The sequence below is a fragment of the Astyanax mexicanus genome, chromosome 15, assembly GCF_023375975.1.
Source record: "Astyanax mexicanus isolate ESR-SI-001 chromosome 15, AstMex3_surface, whole genome shotgun sequence".
Lineage (NCBI taxonomy): Eukaryota > Metazoa > Chordata > Actinopteri > Characiformes > Acestrorhamphidae > Astyanax > Astyanax mexicanus.
The window spans coordinates 34,025,467-34,047,273 of record NC_064422.1 but is presented as its reverse complement, the minus strand read 5'-3'; the positions used below and the strand labels follow the sequence as shown (position 1 = coordinate 34,047,273).

The following is a 21,807-nucleotide window of genomic DNA, read 5'->3' as shown; positions in this document are numbered from 1 at the left end:
GTCCCTGAGAGCTGGTGAAAAAAAAAGATGATGTGAAAAGAAAGACAGCTCAGGAGGACTAAATGACTGACACAAGTTATCATTACACAAAGCTGCAGATTCAATGATTTATGGTGAAATCCTGTCCAGTCATGTGGAATTTTCCCAAAATAAGTTTGTGTAAACAGCTCATGACAAAGAGGCACTCAGAGCAGGCTGGTATGCATAAACAGTTTGAACAGTGTGCTGCAGTGTAACCCCCTTTACACACACACACACACACACACACATGCACGCACACACACACACACGCACACATTCGCACACACACATTCAGTCACCCGCCAGAGCAGAACAGAGCCAGTCTGGAAATGTGGAGTCTCCCCCCTGGCACACGCGCCAGACTCCAATCCATCTTCCAGCGCAATAACATCTCTCTCTCTCTCTCTCTCTCTCTCTCTCTCTCTGCTGTGAACACTGCTGGTTAGACAAGATCTTCTGCCATTTAGACACTACAGTTTCTATCTAGTATCTTCCTTAAAATCTTTAAATATTTCTCTTTCATATTACTGTAAACTTCATTTTTGTCAATCCTTGCATTTTGCAATTTGCAAGCTAAATCCACTTAAAAAGTTACTGGTAGCTTAGTAATGTAATTTAATTTTCTAATTTTACTGTAGATTTTCAGTTTGTAATATATATTTATATATATATATATATATATATATATATATATATATATATATATATATATATATATATATATATATATATATATAGATACTGACAGCTGGAAGCAACTTTACTGATATACTGATATATATATATATATATATATATATATATATATATATATATACTGACATATATATATATCAGTATATCAGTATATCAGTAAAGTTGCTTCCAGCTGTCAGTATCTGTATCAAAATAGCACAACTAGATGTGATACACTGTATATACAGTATGCTGTATAACAGGCTCAAATGACCAGAGTTCTACTAACTCTATACTGGCAGTGAGCTTTGGCAATAAAAAGCATAGGGTCACATACAGGGATACTTCAGGAGACGGCAAGAAACACCCACGTCTGCACCCACGCAAGTGTGGGGTGCTATCTTGTGAGTGAGTCACTGGAAAGCACAATAGGTGGTAATGACTTGTGACTTGCGGCATCTGGCTAGAATTGTCCGTGCGAAGAGTTAAATTCAATGCAGGAGACCACCACACAAATATCCCACACATACAAAAGAAGAAAACAGTAGTTTTGTCCCTTGACTTGTAGCATATTGAAAATATATACATATATTATATGTTGTTTCAATGGTATATAGCAAATTTTGGTAGTAGAAAAAAGAATAAAGAATAAAGAATGAATGATAAATTGAATAGAAGAAACATTTTTTTTTTACTTCATTATAAACATCTCAGCTTGGTTGTAAGAATTTCTGAATTAGAACTTAAAATATAGAATTGTTTTGTATTGCACACATGCTCACAATGGGGGGATTAACATTTAAATGGCCTGGGGGAGCTATGTAACTGCCAGTATTCAGTAATGTGTACACTGTCCCTTTAAGAGTCCTTTAATGAAAACATCTAATACTATGAATTTCAGTTACTTAACTGGTGCATTTAATTTGCCCCTGTGCTTTTAATGGGATGTGCAGTACAGATGTCCACGTAGCCTGCAAGCAGTGAACAATGCACATGCTGTGCTCAGTGTGTAAACATCATGGAGCAGCAGAGACAGCGTATGTTCATAGCAGTATATTATCGGGCTAATATATCAGCTTAAACTGTGCCTTATCAGCAGTTAAGCTCAAATAAAAAGAGGTGTATTTGATAGATCATGTTCTCACCACAAGCAAACGGACACAGTGATTGTCTGGGACCGGACTGAGGCTGTTTTGACCCGCACCCAAGTGTGATTACTAATTTCACACCTGCTTAACCAAACCACAACTGGTCATTGTGTTGTTTGTGTTGGAGCGTTTCAGGCATTCAGCCAGAAAGAAAATCTCTGCATTGGGTGGGGGCAAAATTGGTGGGGAAAAAAAGCTTTTTTACTTATATTTCTGATATTTTTTTTTAATATTTATGAAAACATAGCAACTGCACAGTAATGATACAGTATAATACCTAGTTTTTTTAGAAACATAAAGCATAACGTTGCATTTTTACCACAGTACCTATTTATGTACAAATCCCCCTTATTTTTATTAGTAATACTAATATCATTAAATATATACATCGCTCATCATTATTGCTTAGCGTACTTTAATCTCTCAGGGATCTTAACAGCCCACTATTACACCGCTAAACAACAGTCTGAGATTTCTAGCTGTGCTCTGACACTTTTGATACTGTACCTACAGGCGGGTGGAAGAATTTGCCTGTATTAGTTTAATCTCAGCTGTTTTGGCTGTGTTTGCAGTGGCAGGTCGCAGGTTTGTGTTAACTGTCTTTGTAAAGCTGTTATGACTGCGCAGTCTGCCACTGAGCGTCATAGCATAAACAAAAGGGATTTTTACTCTGAAGCCCTGGATGAGGGAGCAGCACTTTTACACTATGACAACAATCCAACACCAGACTGGGACACACTAATACTCTCCCTGACCATCCATCAAGCAGAGGACACGTCAAACACTCCCATTCTTTGGAGCCGGTCTCTCTCCCTTTCTCCCCCTGTTCTTCTGCTTTTCTCTGTCTGTGTGCGTTTGACACACAGTGGCAGCTCTATTGTGAAAAGTCAGGTATTTCTAAGGCTGTAAAAAGCTCTGTGCACTTTTAAAGCTCAGACAGAATGGTTCTGAAGATGATTAGCCTGTTGGCATCTTATAACTTTCAAAAAAAAATTATTTTTAATTCAAAAAAGATTTAATTCTTTTTTTTTTTACTTTTCAGGTCATTCTACAGAAACGACCATGTAATTGAGTTGTCTTTATATTTTTTTTCCATCATTTAAATTGAGACTTATCGGCTGTATGATTATGCATAAACCACAACTTGTTTTTTTTTAGGCATTAATTTAAAGATTGAGGGTACCAAAGGCAGGTAACACCAGGGGTGTTTTTCATTAAAAATGCATTTTGCTGCAACTGAACATCAAACCACATGTTGTCGATCATGCTATATCTGATACAACATGTTATTTTATCTCATGAACTGCAAAGAGACAGTGGAAATACAATGTACTTTACTTCATAAAACTTTCAAAAACAGGTAAACAGCAGTCGAGTTATGCAATGACAAAACAAGATATTTTTGCTGTGTGTTGCTATATGGGACTACACATTTCCATATATTTTATCAAAGTTTTTTTTTTGTCACTGTGTTTCTTTATGTCATATAAATCATATATTTAGTCACATGTTGGTTGTTGCAGGTAAAATTGTAAAAAAAAAAAAATCTGTTATCTACTCAAAATATTGCATTTACATTTCAGATATGAATATGGGGACAAGCACCTTTGTGGTGCTTGGAATACTAAATAATTAATAAAAAATAATAATATAATAAAAATGTATGGATCTAGAGTGTTTAACTCTTAAAATAACTTTATTCAAATGATAAATACAGTTAAACTATTTTTATAAGTGATTTTATAAGTCTGTAAAGACTTAATTTTTATTTTATGTCATGCATGCATCCAACCTGTTATAGCAAGCTGCATGACAGTGTGGACGATTTTGATTTTCTAAAATTATTTTAATTGCTGTTGTATTTTTGGTAAGATGTGTAAGTTTTAACCCAACTTCTGTATGTAGTAAGGCAATATGATAAATAATATGTAGAATCTTTCCTAAGCATTAAATTACACTGATGCACAGAGTTTACTTTGTTTAATGTATACATTATTTCCATATCACACAAGGGAGTGGGCTTTTTGTGTTAATTATGGTATTTTTATGTATGTATTAAGAGAACAAAACCCTAAGCACAAAATAACACTGTACAGTATAAAGAAAAGCAACCTCAGGGAAAACACCAGACAACGCAATTTACAACAATTACAGGATAATAGAACACAGCCAACATCACCACAACAGCTCACCACAAAGCTCTCTAAGACAAGAGGCGGTGAAGGAGACAAGAGAGACAAAACAAACACAAAAGCACATGGCTAAGAGAAATGACTGGGTGGCGTAAAGACAAGGAAAACATGACAATACATGAATTACAAATCCACAGAACTGTTAAGTTGAAGTAAAGTAAAAGATAGAACTGTGTGACTTGTGGTTTTATTCAGAAGTAAAATATACATATACATGTCAAAGAAGAAAGAAAGTTTAAACAGTATGAAAAAAATAGAGAGAAAAAGTGAACCCAATATACTTTATGTTTTGTCTGATCAACTTCATTTTACTTATTTCTATACATTAGTACCTTATAACAATGTTTCCATTGTTTTTACAACACTTAAAGGTGTTTAGGCATTGACGATACCAAGCAATAAAATGTTTAAGGTGCTATATTGTTCCATTCCTCCTACAAACTCATAATATTTTATGCAGCACAGTCCAGTACTTTTATCCTCTTCTCCCACAGACATGCCTGATTAATGTGTGCAGCATGTGGTTTTGCATTGTCTTGTTGATAAATGCATGGGGCGTTTCTGAAAAAAAATGGGGTCTTAAAGGCAACATATTTTGCTTTAAGGTCTGAATGTACATCTCTACATTAATGCTGCCACCACAGACGTACTGTATACTGACAGCCGTGTGAGCTCTTTCCATGCCTGCGCATGGAACAAGATGACGCCAGTGATGCGACGTTCCTGTAAACAAACATGGCGGTGTTGTGCCGAATTCAGCACCCCGACAGGAAAAGCACCCCCTCTCGGGAGCACATGCTATGTCGCTATGTATGTAACAGTGACATAGATTGTCATGTATTTCTAAGTAAGTTAAAACTAATCATTTTAAGCAAAGTGTGCTTATTGTGAGTACACCCTTAAACCTCATACCATGGCCTCTCTTTTGGACTGAAACATTACTGGATGCCCTTTTTTTAATGTCAATTAATTAGTCATCAAATTTACTATTTATTAGTAACTATGACATTGAAACACATGTACTGTATGTCAATTGAAATGTGAGCCTACATATACAGCTCTGGAAAAAGTTAAGAGACCATTTCAGTTTCTGAATCAGTTTCTCTGGTTTTGCTATTTATAGGTATATGTTTGAGCAAAATGAACATCATTGTTTTATTCTTTAAACTACAGACAACATTTCTCCCAAATTCTAAATAAAATAATCGTCATTTAGAGCATTTATATGCAGAAAATGAGAAATGGCTGAAATAACATAAAAATGCGGAGCTTTCAGACCTCAAATAATGCAAACAAAACAAGTTCATATTCATAAAGTTTTAGGAGTTCAGATATCAATATTTGGTGGAATAATCCTGTTTTTTAAATCACAGTTTTTATGCATCTTGTCATGTTCACCTCCACCAGTCTTATGCACTGCTTTTGGAGAACTTTATGCCACTCCTGGTGCAAAAACTCAAGCAGTTCAGTTTGGTTTGATGGCTTGTGATCATCCATCTTCCTCTTGATTATATTCCAGAGGTTTTCAATTTGGTAAAATCAAAGAAACTCTTCATTTTTAAATGGTCTCTTATTTTTGTCATTATGTCATTAAGCTTGAAGGAGTTGAAATCTGTACTTAACTATAATACACTACATAACCACAAATATTGGCAGTAAAAAGTGTATCAGTGCACACCAGTTTCAGTTGCTGGGAAAGTGAATATGTGTCATGAGCCCTGTGCCTCTAGAGGCTGTGAATCTAGGCCTAGATGAGGTTTGAAACCATCCAAAGTATTTCACAGGAACTGGCCAGGATGCTTTGGTGGTCTTGGTCAAACGCCATGTCTGCCAGGGGCCTTGTCCTGCGTGGGCCGACAAGAACCGTGTCGCCTTGCACTGGGGTGAGACCTCGGAGGGGCGTGTGACGACAGATTTACTCAGAGCGGCCCGCCGGTCAGGTCTCGCGGTCTCGCGGCCTGGCCGCGGACACCAAGACGTACCTGTCAATGAGGTGTCAGTGCACAACGGGCTGGGGAGGCTTTCTTCTGCAGAAGAAAAGCCGTGGAAAAACTGACTCAACACCTCCACATCATCCACAGTGTGCGAGCCCAGTCCCGCCCCTGCTATCCCGCCCAGGCAGTTATGGCGAGGCATTCCTTTGAGCTGAAACAAGGCGTTAATCCGTGATAACTTTTCCCCATGCCAACATGTGGGTGCACGTCTGCAGTCTGCTGCCTGCCTGCCCGCCCGCCTGGCCCTCGTTTGCCAGCCCGAATAACTCTAGCATAGCTGCAAGATTTAGGAGGTAATATCTACTGTGTGCGTGGGGGTGGGGTAGACAGCCTCAATAGAAGCCTATAAATCTGCTATTTCTATTATGATGGACACATGACTTCAAATGCTTTGTGCCAGGCAGTCCTTGAAAAGACTTTAATGTGGCTGAACACACTCGTGCGGCCCATGAGGTATGCTGTTCCACTGCAGCACAATTGTACAGTTAGCTATGACTGCTGTGAAGTATCAAACATCTTTCAAATCCCAAAGCCTTTTTTTTTCTCATTCCTTTTCCACACTCAGCCAGGATCTGAATAGGATAATCAGAGACACATTTCCAATCTCAAACATTTCTAAATAATCCCTCAGAGAGGCTGATTTTATGGCCTATCGACTGGCACATCGGCAGCAGTAATCAGAGACTTCCACTGTTCCTATTCTGGCACTTAAGATAATTATAGTCCACTCGCTGACTTTCCCTATTACTTTCATCTCAGCTGCATTTGTTCCCGCTCAGTGTATCAGATTCTCACATACCATAAGCTGACCTTCCACCATGATCTGAGCACAATAGTCACATTCTTATTTTGAAGCTCAGCTGTTTCCAAATAATCCCTCTCGAACCTGTGCTTCACAATAGAGTTTAAAGCAGCAGTGAGCTGGGTGGACTAGAGCTGGTCGGCCTTGCAGTGATGTTTTATCCGCTGAGAGAATAGAGGTGGGTAACTGGTCACTGTATGCATTTATGCAGGTTTTTTTTAAAATAAGTAAAAAAAAAAAAAAAGATGTGTTAACTTTCCAGAGTATTTATATTATTTCTTACATAGTTCTACATCAATATATTTGTGGGTAAAAGTATTCACGTCTTAGTAATTCCATATTTTAAGTATTAAGTGTTTATTTGGTAAAAAAAATATTTAGTTAATAAACAATTTCGTCAAAAATAACATTTTGTTGCCAACTTTTTTTTTTTTTATTTACGGTAAAACTTTACTTGGACGTTTCATTTTATAGTCATATTGACGCTCAACTGACATTCAACTAGCATTCAACTGAATGTGTATTAAAAGCAACTTAACCCTATGCTGAATGTAAATGATTCAAACCCTACACTTAATCTTAACCTAAATTTTAAATCTAACCCTAAACCCAATCCTAAAATGCTAAGATTGGACATTGGATGCAGGGTTACATTCAGTAGAGAATAATTTATATTTACCTTTCAGTTCAATTGCAATTAATAGACATGCAGTTGAATGTTAGTTGAAAGTCAGTTGAGCATCAATGATGCCATCAAATGGACCATCCAAGTACAGTGTTACCAAATGTAAGTCTCTGAACTACTCTGTGAATTTTCAATTGTCATATCTCTGACTTTTTTATAATTTACATGCTGTTATTTTATTTTAGAGCATCGGCAAAGTGGAAAAAGCACATATAATACTTAAGGCTCTACCCAACATCATTTTCTGAACAATCAATTTATCTTATGTTTTTTAAGATTTTCTGGGAATGTTTTTTTTTTTTTTTTATGTTCCAGTAATGTGTTTAATATACTTAATATGGGCTTATTGTATGTTTTGTGTGTGTTTGCAGGCATGTCTTAAAAGTATTGGTTTAATTCATCATTTAACCTTTCTTTACTGCATATTTAGAAAATTCTGTAGTTTGGGAAATGTTTCATTAATGTATCATTATATGTGATAATGTTTCAGTCATGTTTTAGTCATTCATTGTCTACCAGTGTGTTATCAGTGTAATTAGGTATCAAAGTTTTTTTTTTTATGTTATTTTTGGAAAAGTTACTTAAAATATTTCTACAAAACTTGTATTTGTCGAATTTGAGTTACTTGTTTCAGTTACTAATAACATTAACACTACATTTTATTAAACGTTAAAGGCTACCATTACTGTATTTGTTTTTAAAACATTCCTAAACTTTCTTAGAACATCTTCTGTTATACAGATAGACCTGAAATGTACATGTAAAACTAAATCATTCTGCTACTTTTGCAAGTCTGCTCAGTTTTTTATTGGAGAAGTACTTTTATCTTTTTTACAGAGCCAATATAACAACACTTTTACGTGTGTATTGGTTTAGTCCACCTTTGCCAAAAAAACAGAGAGAGTTCTGGCTGCTAGAGGCGGTTTTCAGGCTCTAGTGATCGATCTAGTAAACTGTTTGAGTACAGGCTAAAGGCTGTGACCTAAATGTGAGGGTAACTGTGTTTCAGGAAAACTATTGTCTAAAACTGTGAGCCTTAAGCATCATGTTTTCTTTTTTTCAGTAACTTTCACTTAAACCTGTCTTATCCAGTATGATTCAGTTAAGTTATGTACTGAGGAATATCAGGTGGACAAATTACATTTATGCACCAGTAATGTAAGTAGAAAATTAAAGTTAGAGGGTCAAAAATGGTCAATTTGAATTCTTATATCATCCAATTCATTCTCTGATGATCCACTAGAGGGCACATAATCCCTGGCATTATAGACGGCCAAAGGAATTGTATATCCATGTAATAAAGTCATGTCTGCTGATTATTTTTGTTTTTGTGCATCATCAGCCTAAACTGGTTGTGAATCACTGATATCAGTCATAAGTCATAGTCCATACACTTATTCATGCAGGGACAGATGAATAAATCATGGCCCCCTGGCCATGAACCAATGCAATGAATGATCTGTCTTATTCATCCTTAATAAACAACCTGAAATGATTCAGCTCATCAGCTAAGATGTCCAGATTAGAACATTTCAGACCTAAAGAATGTTTACTGGTTACAAATTTATATACTAATGATTAAAATGCATTAAAACATCTACTTATTTATTGGAAAACCACAGTAACTGATGATCTTAGGCGTCAGGTCCCTCACAGCTGCAGAAAGCACAATAAGTGTAATTAGAAATGTAGAATAGTATAAGTATAAGATTCGCACACAACTTATACTATACATATGCTACTGCACTGTTGTAAATGTATTAATATATAAACAATAACACTGCTATTCCCATATAGAAACTTGGATATGTGAATTCTGTAAAAAAAAAAAACTATATCTGAGGTAAATGGGAAGAAATTAAATAAAATAAAAGTAAAGTAAAGTACAGTGAAGTGCAGGGTGAGTTCAAAACGGGAGAAGATGTGATATATTTGCAGGGAGATAGATGAGTAGAGTGTATAGTGGACTGGAACACTTTTTGACTGGCTGTTCAGCACCCTGATGGTCTTTGGGCAAAAGCTGTTTTGAAACCATTACAGAAATTCTCCTAGGTCTATTAACTTTAAGGGTCCTATTGTACACCCTGTGCAAGGCACTTTGCAATGCTCTTTGCTATCTTACACCCTGTCAACAATCTATTTTCACACTCTGTGCACAACCCATTAAAATAGCATCAGAGTTTAGAAATAAATCCACATTGATGGGTGTGGTGGTCTGGCAATGAGGTTTGTTCAGGTAAATTTTTGGCATGTAGCTATTTTGGCAGCGGAAACCAAAGGTGCGCCACTGATTGATTTAAACCCTGACAACAGTCAACAGTCAGTGTCCATTCCTAAAGGTGAGCCATACACCCCGCTCGTTAGTCACACACACACAGACGTACTGCAGAGCGCAAACATGACTTTTAACTCAACAATCAACAGAATAAAGACTAAAGTAACATTGCTGCTCCCTAAATGCGCTGCTGGTGTACCTTTACAGCTTTATAGGTCAGTATCCTCTGCTGAGACATGCGCAAAAGCTCCGCACTGTTAAGATACCAGCGCGCCAAAGTCAGAGCTCACCTGGTCCTTAAAGGGAATGGTTTATTTCATGGAACCCCCCATACAAACCCATAATTAATTAAATATATGTATCATAAATTAATTTTTGCGACCTCACTACACCAAAAGACACACAGACACACCTTAAATACAACTGTACGACCTGCAATTGAACAGAGTGCTATAGATCGCCAAAATAGGGCCTAATATCTTGATTTGTGTTGACTAATAAGTGTAATCTAGCACATTGGCAATTATTACACATTGACTAGTGGAAATTAATGTTTGTTCTGGACCCCATGGTGATCTGGATCCCTTGGTTCATGCTACATCCATCCCTGTAATAACAGTAAAGAAATAATGGAATAATGTATATGGATAAGGAAGTAATGTCTAATAATGAGAACAACATTAAGTAAAGATGCTTTATATTTTTGTACATCATCAGTTTAAACTGTTTGTGAATCAGTCTACAAATCAATCATAGTATATATAAAGCATATATAAAGTATATAATAAAAAACAAGACAGAACACTGTGTTAATATTAGAAAATACCTCACTAAGACAATAATAGCAAGATTTGGCTGTCTTTCATTAGCGCAGAACTGTAATTTTCTTTTGACAACTCTGAATTGCTTGCTCTGAGTATATGTGGAGGCATGTCAGGAGTGTCAGGAGGCTCTGAGGGTTATAGTCACTCTCTAGTGAAAGCTGGTCTAGCAGTGGGACAAACCGCAGGAACGCAGCTCTAAAGGCAGAGCCATTTGATTGGTTTTGTTGGCTGTGATACACTTGGGGATAAAACAGGGATTAAAAAGATATATTATCTTTGAAATTCGGGTAAGTAATTGTTATACTGTCTGAATCCATCAAAAACATGACACATGTTTGTTTTGGAAAGCGCGCGACGCAGACTGGAGGTGCCAGTGTTCTTTATGACTATTCACATCTTCCATTACTCCTCTGCACACACTGCAAAAGAGCACTGTCCCAGAATGTATAATCATAAGTTTGCATATACAGCTATTTAAGAGAGTGCTCTATCATTCTTGTGGAAGCACCTCATTTTATACAATCATAGACAGACCTATAAACTTGCATTCCCTCACACATGCACGCTTACATACAGTACAGACAGGAAGATTTGCACACACACACACACACACACAACCCCCCCACCCCCCACACACACACATGCAAGAGCGCGCCTGTGCAGCTTACACAAAAGTGGCGCCACAGTCTGCTGGGTGCATTTATTATGGATCAGGCCTGCCAATACTTTCAACACCAGTCCAACCTTCCCTCAAACAGCTACAGGCTGATACGTGATGGATCTCACTCCTCTGCAGACGATCGATGCAGGACAGACAGTTCCCATGTCTCCTCTGCCAGTCCCGCCGTCCAACAGGCCTCTCAATCCAACTCTTAAATCATCCCACTGATGAAGCTGGACAGGGAATATAACAAACTGAGAAATAGGAAGATCTCCATCCTTCAACTGACCGAATTCCAGGGTATTCCAGAACGTGCCCTTCAGATAGGGTTGCTAATGCAAGTTAGATTGGAAATATTCAACAAAACACTGTTGCAGCAAGAGTTTATTTACCAATTAAGCTTGAATCTACCAATTTGATGTGATGTCTACTGAGTCTTTGAGTGGAACTGGCACAGCAGTGCTGCTGGAGTTCTTAAACACCTTAGAGTCACTGCTGGACTGAGCAGTCCACAAACATCATTCTGTAGGCTAGAGGATGACTAACATAAACTGAGTGGTAACATATGAGCTTCTGTTTGAAAACCACCCAGCACAACACATGCTACTAACACACCACCACCATGTCAGTGTCACTGCAGCACTAAGAATGACCCACCACACAAATAATACTGTGCTGCTCTGTGGGGGTCTGTCTTTGGGGTCCTGGCTATTGAAGAACAGAGTGAAAGGAGGATGATAATGTATGCAGAGAAACAGAAGACAGACTGCAGTCTATAATTATAGAACTACCAGGTGCTCCTATACAAGACTGAGGAGCTGATAAAATGGATATTGGGTTAAAAAAAGAAGGTGGTGGTCACACCGTTTCACTTGATTTGTGTAATTTGCACAAGACTACACCCTGTTGAATATTATTCCTCTGGACACCAAACCATTTCCACACAAACCGCCTACCCGTACAGTCGTTTCTAAATAAAATCACACACAATAGTAGCATCTGTTGCAGGAACAATATTACAAATATATTTGTTGTTAAATCTTGTACAAAATAGGTTTGAATATATCGATATTTGCAATATAAGCCCTAAAAGATGCAATAAAAGCAGAACCCAAGAACTGCCATCCAGCCCAGGTCCATGAAAACAAACAGAAATAATAGACGAGTGTCCAAATGACAGTTGCGAGCATTGCAATTTACATTTTCCCTGGAACGTTATTAACTAAGCACATAATCCTTTGCCTGCCAGTGCTACAGAAACGATCCTCCTAGAACACAGAGGAATAGGTGGAACAATGGCACACAGCCCACGCAGGCCTGGCCACTGGGAGAAAATTACAGGGGTGATGCTGCCAATTTCTTCTGCCATAAGCCAGGGAGAACAAAAGGAGATGAAGCTTGCGGTTCGATTAAGCCGCAATTGACTTGAGCATTTGAAGGATTTGAGATTTACACAGCATTTTTTTTTTGAAGTGTAGAAGCAGAGACAAATTCTTGGGCTCAGTACAAAAGTGAATCTGGGTTTTACATATATCCCTCACTTATCACGAGCTGATGAAAAATTATTACCCACATAATCAATTTGACACGCAAGGAAATTTCAAACTGTTTTTGTCGTACTGACTGACTGATGTTATTTCCTGCAGCAATAACTAATACATGACTCTGATATGTCCTGCGGTGTCATTAATCATGCCGTACAAGCTTAGACTGTAGACGAGGTAGGGCGGATCCTCAGCAGAACTGCTCTATGAAGAGTCGTTCTCAGAAGCCTGTTGGTCACACATATAGAAGTCTAACAAGAGATCATGGTGACACCACATGTAAGTAATAAAAAGTTACATTTCTTCATGTTATCCATGCGCAGAGAACTGTGGGTAACTGAGACCCATGAAGGATACATCAGTTGCATCCTTAAATTCATTCTAAACATCACCTGAGTGTCTCAGTTACGAGGAAATAAGTAGGGTCCTTTAATTTGTAACAGGCTTTATTGACATACTAGCGGTTGAGAAATGAAGCCCGCCTGACCTGCAGCTTAGTCTTTGGGACGCATCTACTCTATACTTATACTCATACAAGTTTAGCTGTTGCATTCACACAAAAATAACTCTTTAAATCCATTAAAAACTTTTTTACCAATAGAAGCCCCCTACTTACGACTTTTCAAGGAGCCATTTTTGTAAAACAGAAGAGTGACAATTTTCTAATTGAATGAACAATTAAACTTTTAGGTTTTTTAGAGAACGTACACTAACATGCCCAAAGTCATGGCATAGCAGTATGCAAATTGATCATAAATTGTTACCTCAGGGAACGACTTGGGAACACTCACCCTCACTATATCAGTTACAACGTATATATTAGAACTTATAAGTTCACATTAGCATGCTGTAGCAAAATAGCCAGTTTGCCCATTTCCATGGCTGCAGCACACTCTTTGTGTGCTGTTGTGTTCAATACCTGACAACCCAGGGTGTGGAAATGGGACTTGGGGAATGGTGGTGGGCAGATTCAGAGGCTTACACCCACGTTAACACCCACAGATTACCGTGACATACTGCACAGTTCAAATAAGAACATATTGGCTCAAGCTCTGCTGACATATCCTTTAAGTTTGGTTTGTCAATGCAGAAGAACTCTTTAGCCTCCATGAGACATGGCAAAAGTCATGGGACCCTATAGTAATCTCTGTTCCATGTCATTTGGCACTGACATTATGTCAGTGTATTAAGTATTTGTAGACTCTCATAATCCCAACAGCTGGGTTACAACTCTGTATAGTCTAAGAATATAAACACTGAACCCAGTGACTGTTGCCTTTTGTCACGTCTGTTATCTGCTACTTTTAGTAACTAGTAATTACAGTAAATTTCTGAATCTGTAGGACATAGCTTTCCTATCTGTCCTGGTGCATTTGCCAAAGACATTTCTAAACAGACATTCCTGTCATCATAAAAGAGACATCCTTTCATCAGGTTTGGAGGCACTAGTGTACCAAAGCCATTTTAATCTCTGTTCTGGCTGTTTATGAATTGCATGACTGTGCTTGAAGAAAATTCACTGTCACTTTTGAATCAGAAAGTGAGGAATCTGATCTGCAGCCAACTTTAGCAGCATAAAAGCATCTGAGTGACAGAACACCTTTCACACCTCTTTATTTCACCTCAGCACTGCAATTCATGAAATTTAAAAATATGCAACATGTAATATGTTTGTATTATATGTGTATTATGTTGTTCATTGTGTTATTGCACTTCTTTATGTGGGTGGAATATTAGTATGAACCTCAAGTTTGTAAGATGTGTCCTTATATGGAGCTCTAACAGTACATTCTGTTCTCAAACAATAACAATGCTGACCAGTCAAAGGGTGCAAAGTTGGAAAGAATTGTGTTTTGCTGGCAGTATTGTAGACATCATTCCTTATTTTGTGCGTTGGACCAGTTTTCTCAGCTGAATGTGGGTTTAAAATTTATTTAAAGGCCAGGTTTTAGCTTTTTGTCCTTTTTAAAATGTGAATAAGGAAAATAATCTATTTATCCTTTAATGGTATGTACCTACTGATCAGTGGTGAAGACACATCTTTTCAAAGAGTTCCTAAACTAATAATAAAATAAAAAAATAAATAAAATAAAAAAAAGGTTCCTAGGGTTCTTAACATGATTAAGCTCTATGTATCTCTTGATCCTAGTCTACAAACTAGCTTTGGATATCTTAAGTAACTTTGAAGCACTGTTGTAAGTCGCTCTGGATAAGGGCGTCTGCTAAATACCATAAATGTAAAATGTAAAAAATGGTGGATAAAGTGCTTAAAACATGTACTTGAGTTGTAGTAGAAATACACCAAAAAAGTACAAGTAGAAGCCATACTTTTAGACATCCACTTAAGTAAAATTAAGAAAAGTATTAAGTATTTGCCCTCAAATGTATTTAAAGATGAAATGCCATGAATTATTTTGATTTATTACGGCTCTTATGTCCTATTATCATTTCTGTAGCAAGAATTGTGCTTAATCAACTCAATTTAGGTGAAAATACTCTAGTGACTTTCTTGGTTTACCAATCTTTTAATAGAAGGCAGACACTTTCCATTTGGTAAAGCCAAGTGGCTATAAAAAACAAAAGTTTCAGCGTAAGACTAATTCGCAACTTTGATACAGGATTAAGTTTAATAAAAAAATTGGCTTTAAACACAGTTTCACAAATCTTGATCTATCTAGAATACAGGCCTACATGCATGGAGTTTGTTTAAAGGTTCTATTGAGGCGACAGTATAAAAAAAATAGGACATCATGCAGAGACACATAAATATAATTGATATACAACACATTTTAACAGCTACAAGACTGCCACTGGCTAAATTACCTAATATCATTATACTGAAAACTGAACTAAATGTATTAAAGGCAAGAAAAAAACAAGGTTATTGTATTAATGTATGATAATGAAGTACCTCATTAGCGTCCCTTGGTGCCAAGCACCCTCTGTCACTTTGCATACGATGCAAATGACAAAAAAGAGATATACAGGCAATTTTTACTTGCTGTTTTGACAGAATGATACACTGAAAGTAAGGCACAAAGCCATTCTGCATAAGCATGAAGAATAACTTATGTCAGCCCAAGGCTTATGCTGATGCATGTCTTTTCCTGACAACATCAAGTCTTTAACTGTAAATCTAGGCTATAATTAACATTTTTCCCCCCATACCGTGCTCTAACAATACATTCCGTTCTTATGCGTAAAATAACAATGTTGACTAATCAGAGGGAGCGGAACTGAAACATTTCAATGTTCTAACACTGAATGGCAGTGTTGAACACGTCATTCCTCATTTCCTCTCCTTGACCGCCTGTATTTCTCTTCTGAATACAGGTTTGATCATTATTTTTTGCAGTGAAGCTTTGGCCCTTTTTATGACATTTGTCCTTGGAACATCTTCATACCTTCCTGTGACGCAAGTGCTGTGCTTCTGCGAGTTCAGTAATACAAGCAGCTGAAAATCAAGGCTATGTTTAGAACTATGTTCACCCTGACCGAAAAAAGCCAACTCTCAGTCCAGACGTCAGCCGCAGATAATTTGTTTAAAGCGATAGTCAGAACGTTCTTTCTGCTGAGAATGTGTAATTGCACAGAGAAAGTGGAAAAGTAAGTTTATTATGTGCATGGTGAGGTCTTCTTCCAGAGTGGAAGGATCTTAGCACAGCTTAGAGATTTTAGCGAGGAATTTGGGTTTAACAATGCGTGAACTAGCAGATAAAGACATTTGATACCTCTATGTTCACAGTAGCCCTTGTATTAGGACCGTTAGCAGCACTGAGATTGTTCAGGAAACCAGCAAAAACTGTCAAAACCAAAAAACTCCATGGAAAACCTACCAGACCACTCTTGTTTATATAGAATGAAGATATCTCTCTGCAGGGATGGTTGCTAAAGCACACTGATGCCATTTATTAGAATATTATACAACTGTTAGTTCTATGAGTGCCAGTATCAGCCAGTAATGCACTATAACCAAAGCGCTCCATGTATTATTCTGCAACATACAGGTAACCTAGCAATGATACAGCACTTTCAATCCAAACAGCGCAGCTACAAACAGAGCAGCAATGGAACTATTTTAACTCGGAGTGTTTATAACCAAACAGATAATATTTTCTTGTCCTCTTTAACTTAAAACCTTTTAATAAACAGTGATAATAGGACTGTGGTATAATAATAATACACTCGAGGTTCGTGCTATAACGAAAACTGATCTGCCACTGCATCACAGCAGTGCCAATATTACACGTTATAGCACTCCCTCTTGTGTACTATTGCTTAATTATATCCACTTCCCACTCAGGAATACTACTGCTTTCAATTTTAACAAAAAACATACTAAGCACAGCTGCTTTAAGAGACATCTCTATTCATTTATCTGAGTTGCTTTGATGGCAAAAACACAAAAAATTGTGGGCTCATTTGATCTGGTTCATTTGAATCAGAAAGAGAGGAATGCACGGCCCGCTTGGACGGCGTGCAAACATTTGAGTAACAGTATGCCTCTCTAATGCCTGCACACTGAGAAGATACTTTGAATTTGAGAATTTACAAGTGGTACCCGCATTCCAGTAGGAGAGATATTTGGACAAGTTACCGAGGAACAAACACCAGCAACAAAAAAACTGTTTTACTGCCAGGGTGTGGCTGAGAAAAGCCAATTTGAAAGTTTAAAGGCAGTGATTTTTTACCACTCTGGCATGGCGCGAGTGAAATTGTGGGTGGCCAAGCAAGCCCTCCTCGTGGCTGGGGTGCTGTGCCTGACACCTGATTGTTAGCAGTTCTGGACAGATGCCAGTGCTTGGGTGGCAGGCATGCTGAAGTTTAATGATACGGGCCTTTCTCTCATTTCAGATGTGAGATGCTCTTAGAGCTCTTGAGTGTTTATCAGCACTTTGGGATGATAGACTTAATGATACAATTGCTTAGATCCATAACCCTGCCTAAAACTGGTTAACATTGTTTTTAAATTGACAGATCAATAGTAGAGCAGTAAAGGTCAGAGGGGTGAGTGCGCTGGGAGATGAGTCTGTGCAGTAAGAGGCTTGTTAAAGAAGCAGCGTGCTGAAGCTCTGTGTGCTCACTGGGTGGTCAAGGAAAGAAAGGAAGGACACTGCAGCTCTTCAGACAGCAGGTAAAGGTACTCATCAGTTGCAACAGGCAGTCCTCATTGTGATCTCCAACCATGCCTGAGCAAAACCAATTTAGCACATGATTGGACTGAATAAAAGAATAATACATTTTTTTTTCAAATTTATATTTCCTATTTTCCTGTGGGAATGTGCTTGTCACCCAATCCTCAGATCCACAAAGACAGGCAGTGTTTCTGCTTCAGTGTCTGCATGGGGGAAATTTAAAGTCTGCTTTGGAACCTGCAGTAGCTCATGTAACCTAGACCCAAGCATGTTATGACTGCCCTCTCAGACTACTATCAATATGTTAAACCTACAACAAATCAGTCAGCAGCCCAGGAGGTTCATCACTTCTCCATCTGCATGGAAAAACCGAGCTTATCTTAGGCCCAATATTAGCTTTAAGTCTTAAATTGCTTTGATGCTAATCTCTAATAATTTACGGGCTCTTTTTCAATCCGTGGCAGTCGTCTTGCGGTTTGTCATATAAGAAGCTTTAAAGTTAATCGATAGAGAAAAGCACTTCAGTGTGTTCATTCTTCACCCAGGTCAAGTTGTTCTTTTCATGCCAATAGACTTTAGGCAGCAGACGGAGCGAGAATGTTTTTACATGTGATCATCCATCCAGTATGTGTTTCAGGCGCCACACAGATTAAATGAAAGAATCTGAAAATGAAGGTCTTTAACTTTTAATCCTTTTACAAAGACCCTTCAGACTGTCTGAGGACGGATGGCGTCTCTGAAAAAAAAAGAGACCCAAGTTCACTGATCCACTCCCTCTTGGGCGTAAGAATGAAAATCATCAGGCTCCAACTGTCCCTGCTTTCATTTCATATGTCACATTTAAAAGGTCTGGCCTAACAGCTCCGTCTGACTGTACTACCACTCACTCTCGCCTTCAGCCCTGACAGCTTAACGGCTGCGCTGTGCTGAATTAGTGCGCTTTTATATAGATATATCTACAGAAAACTTGCGAGAAAATGCAAGAGATTAGGATATAGCTGTTTAGCTGTGTTTGTAGCAAATTTTGAGACCTGAGAACCACCTTTCAATACTCCTTTCCATCCAAAATAATGTGTAACTTACAAAGGCACAAAAAGAACTTAAATGTGTCATTTTTTTTTTTTTTTAGTTTTTCCACATTGTGTGCATTAATTCCCACTTATTCCACTTCCAGCTACCAAACTACTACAGTTCCCGCAACCTCAAACAAAACACAGACATCAAAACAACGTGAAACAAACCAGAGATACAAACCAAAATTGCCCTTTTAGTGGTTTTATTTCAAATGACTTTAGACTACATGGAAATAAAGAATAAATAAACGTTTCTCTTAATTTACAGGATGATTCATGAGTTAACTCCATTGCCCCGTTTTTTTTTCCATTCACAGCACAGCAAGCTGCAAACTGACACTGTATTCTATAGCTTTATTTCATTTGAGGTCTATAAAAGTCAGATAATATATATAGTTTCTCATTTTTTTCCGAATAATGGAAAAAGCTTGGAATTCCTTCAAATAAACGCACTTTAATGCGAAATGTTCTCACCATAAATACATTACAACCAAAGTATGCTCAGCAAATACAGTAGACGCTGGATATACGTAATACTGACCTCTGTACGAGTTATAAAAAATAATAATATAATAATAATAAGAATAAAAATTATAAAAGACACCACATATACATAGCATTTACATTCCTACACCGGACAGGACAGTGCATGTGTGTGTGTGAGAGATAGATAGAGAGAGAGAGAGAGAGAGAGAGAGAGAGAGAGAGAGAGAGAGAGAGAGAGAGAGAGAGAGAGAGAGAGAATGAGTTTGAGTAGCTTTTGAATGCCTCTTTAGTAGGGTTGCAACGGCATGGGATTTTTATGGTATGATGACCGTTACAAAAATATCATGGTTCATGGGATCACAGTATACAGCATTTCATCACTTTTCTTCTTGTTCTTTTTTTGTTTGCATTGTTTTAATTATTATTATTATTGTAAATTGAGCCTTAAAGAAATGAAAACAGAGCATGTTTGTGTTGAATAAAAAAAAGGCTAAAATTTTGATGCACTTTATTAATATAAGTATTATGTAAGTTATCTCCCTTTTGAAAATAATTAAGGTGAAATTGAGGTGAAGCTCTGTCAAATCGTTATAGATTAATCTGCTTCTTGATTAATTCATTGTTTCTTTTTTATATGTTTTTTTACTCTGAAACAGCAGCAAATTTGTGGGATTCTTTGTTCTGTCCGTTTTATCCCCACAATTTTTGCAATAAGCAAAATGTACACATCAGTATCATAACCGTCCATCTTCATACCGCGGTAAAGCTAACACCGGTATACCGCTGCAACCCCACTCTCCAGGTCCTCATGTGCTGCAGGCGCACTTGCACTCCGAGATGACGGGATACTGCACGGGGATCCACAAGCACCGCAGCCCCCCCGCCTTGCGCGGGATGCAGTACCACCGCAGCAGAGTTAAGTGCGCGGACTTGGCCGGGCTGCACACCATGCCCTCGGGCACAGAGCACGACCTCTTGCTCGCGCAGCTGCCCACCTTGACGTAACGCGGCCAGAAGCGGCTGCCCAAGTCCTGCCACGCGTAGACCACCGGACAGAAGGTGTAGGACCACAGCCAGAGCTGCAGGCGCCTGCGCATCTTCTTGCTCGGCTTTTTCCAGCCGGGCAGCTCAAAGTCCAGAGTCCGGATGTCCCGGGGCATGGGGCCGGCGGGTCGCAGGCGGGACGCGTCCGTATCTCCCCCGGCCGCCGCAGACGCAGCAGCCCCGGCAGCCGTCTCCGCGTCCTCCCCGCCGGCGGCGCCGGGCGCGGACACGGCCATGAAGTGCGCGTCGAAGTGCGCGCCCAGTCGCGCGCGCAGCTCCGTCTCGTTCAGGTCCCTGTCCTTAGGGTCCAGGGCGGGGTCGGGGTCCTCTAGGAGGTCCATCACGGGCAGGCTGTCGCTGGGGACGGGGCGGAGGAGGTAGTAGTGCTGGCACGCGCCCTCCTCTATCCGCGCGCCGAGAGAGAACAGCAGCACGCACAGGGACAGAAAGTGGGGGGCGGCATCCATCCTGCACTTTTCTTTCTTCTGGTTGTTTTTCTTTCTTTCAGTGTGTGTGTGTGTGTGTGTGTGTGTCTTTCTATATGCAGAGAGTAGTAATGTGAGAGCTTAATCCTCCAGCGCGCTCTCAGAGGCTCTCAGGGGCGCTATAGCTCGGGGGGCTCCAGGGGGCTCCCTCTCCCGCGGGTCGTGCAGCAGCCAGGCGCTGCTGAGCTCCTAATCGAGGCCGAGTGCTGCTGCTGAAGAAGATGAAGATAAAGGGGGGTTCGAAGAGGAGGAGCGCGAGCGGCATGGCAGCAGTACCGGAGCAGGCAGGCAGACAGGCCTCTGGACCGGAACGGTGAAGCGCGCGCACGAGCTAGCGATCACGCTCGGGGCCTCGCGGCAACGGCGGCGGCTGATGCTGTAGTTGCTCCTACTGTTGGTGCTGCTGTTGCTGTTGAGTGCGCGCGCGCGCGCGGGCGCCCAACGCTCTGCATGCTCTCTCTCTGTCTGTAGTCTCGCGCTCTCCAGCCAAAAGTGTGAGAGAGCGCGCCGCTCCGTCTGATTTATCCCGCCTGCTCGGGAAGGGAAGCCCGTGCTCGGGTTCAGGGGCGCCTCCTTCTTTTTTGGGGGGTGGAGTGGAGTGCCGGGAGGGGAGGGAGGAGAGGGGCCTCAATTTTAATTTATCCACCCGTTTTCCGTTTCTTTGTTTATTTTTCTATTTCAGTCTTTTTTGTTTAAGCACCTTTATTACGCATTTCTGTTTCTCACTGATATTGTCAAAAAAGTATTGCAATTCACTACTCAG

General features: G+C 39.2%; 1 protein-coding gene across 1 annotated transcript; it reads right to left on the bottom strand.

Moving 5' to 3' along the window:
- Positions 1-19,215: 19,215 nt before the first annotated feature.
- nog3 (noggin 3) lies at positions 19,216-21,578 on the bottom strand. Its single transcript, XM_007259346.4, has one exon. The coding sequence runs from the start codon at positions 21,024-21,026 to the stop codon at positions 20,322-20,324; it is 705 nt and encodes a 234-aa protein (XP_007259408.2). The 5' UTR covers positions 21,027-21,578; the 3' UTR covers positions 19,216-20,321.
- Between the last annotated feature and the right edge of the window lie 229 nt (positions 21,579-21,807).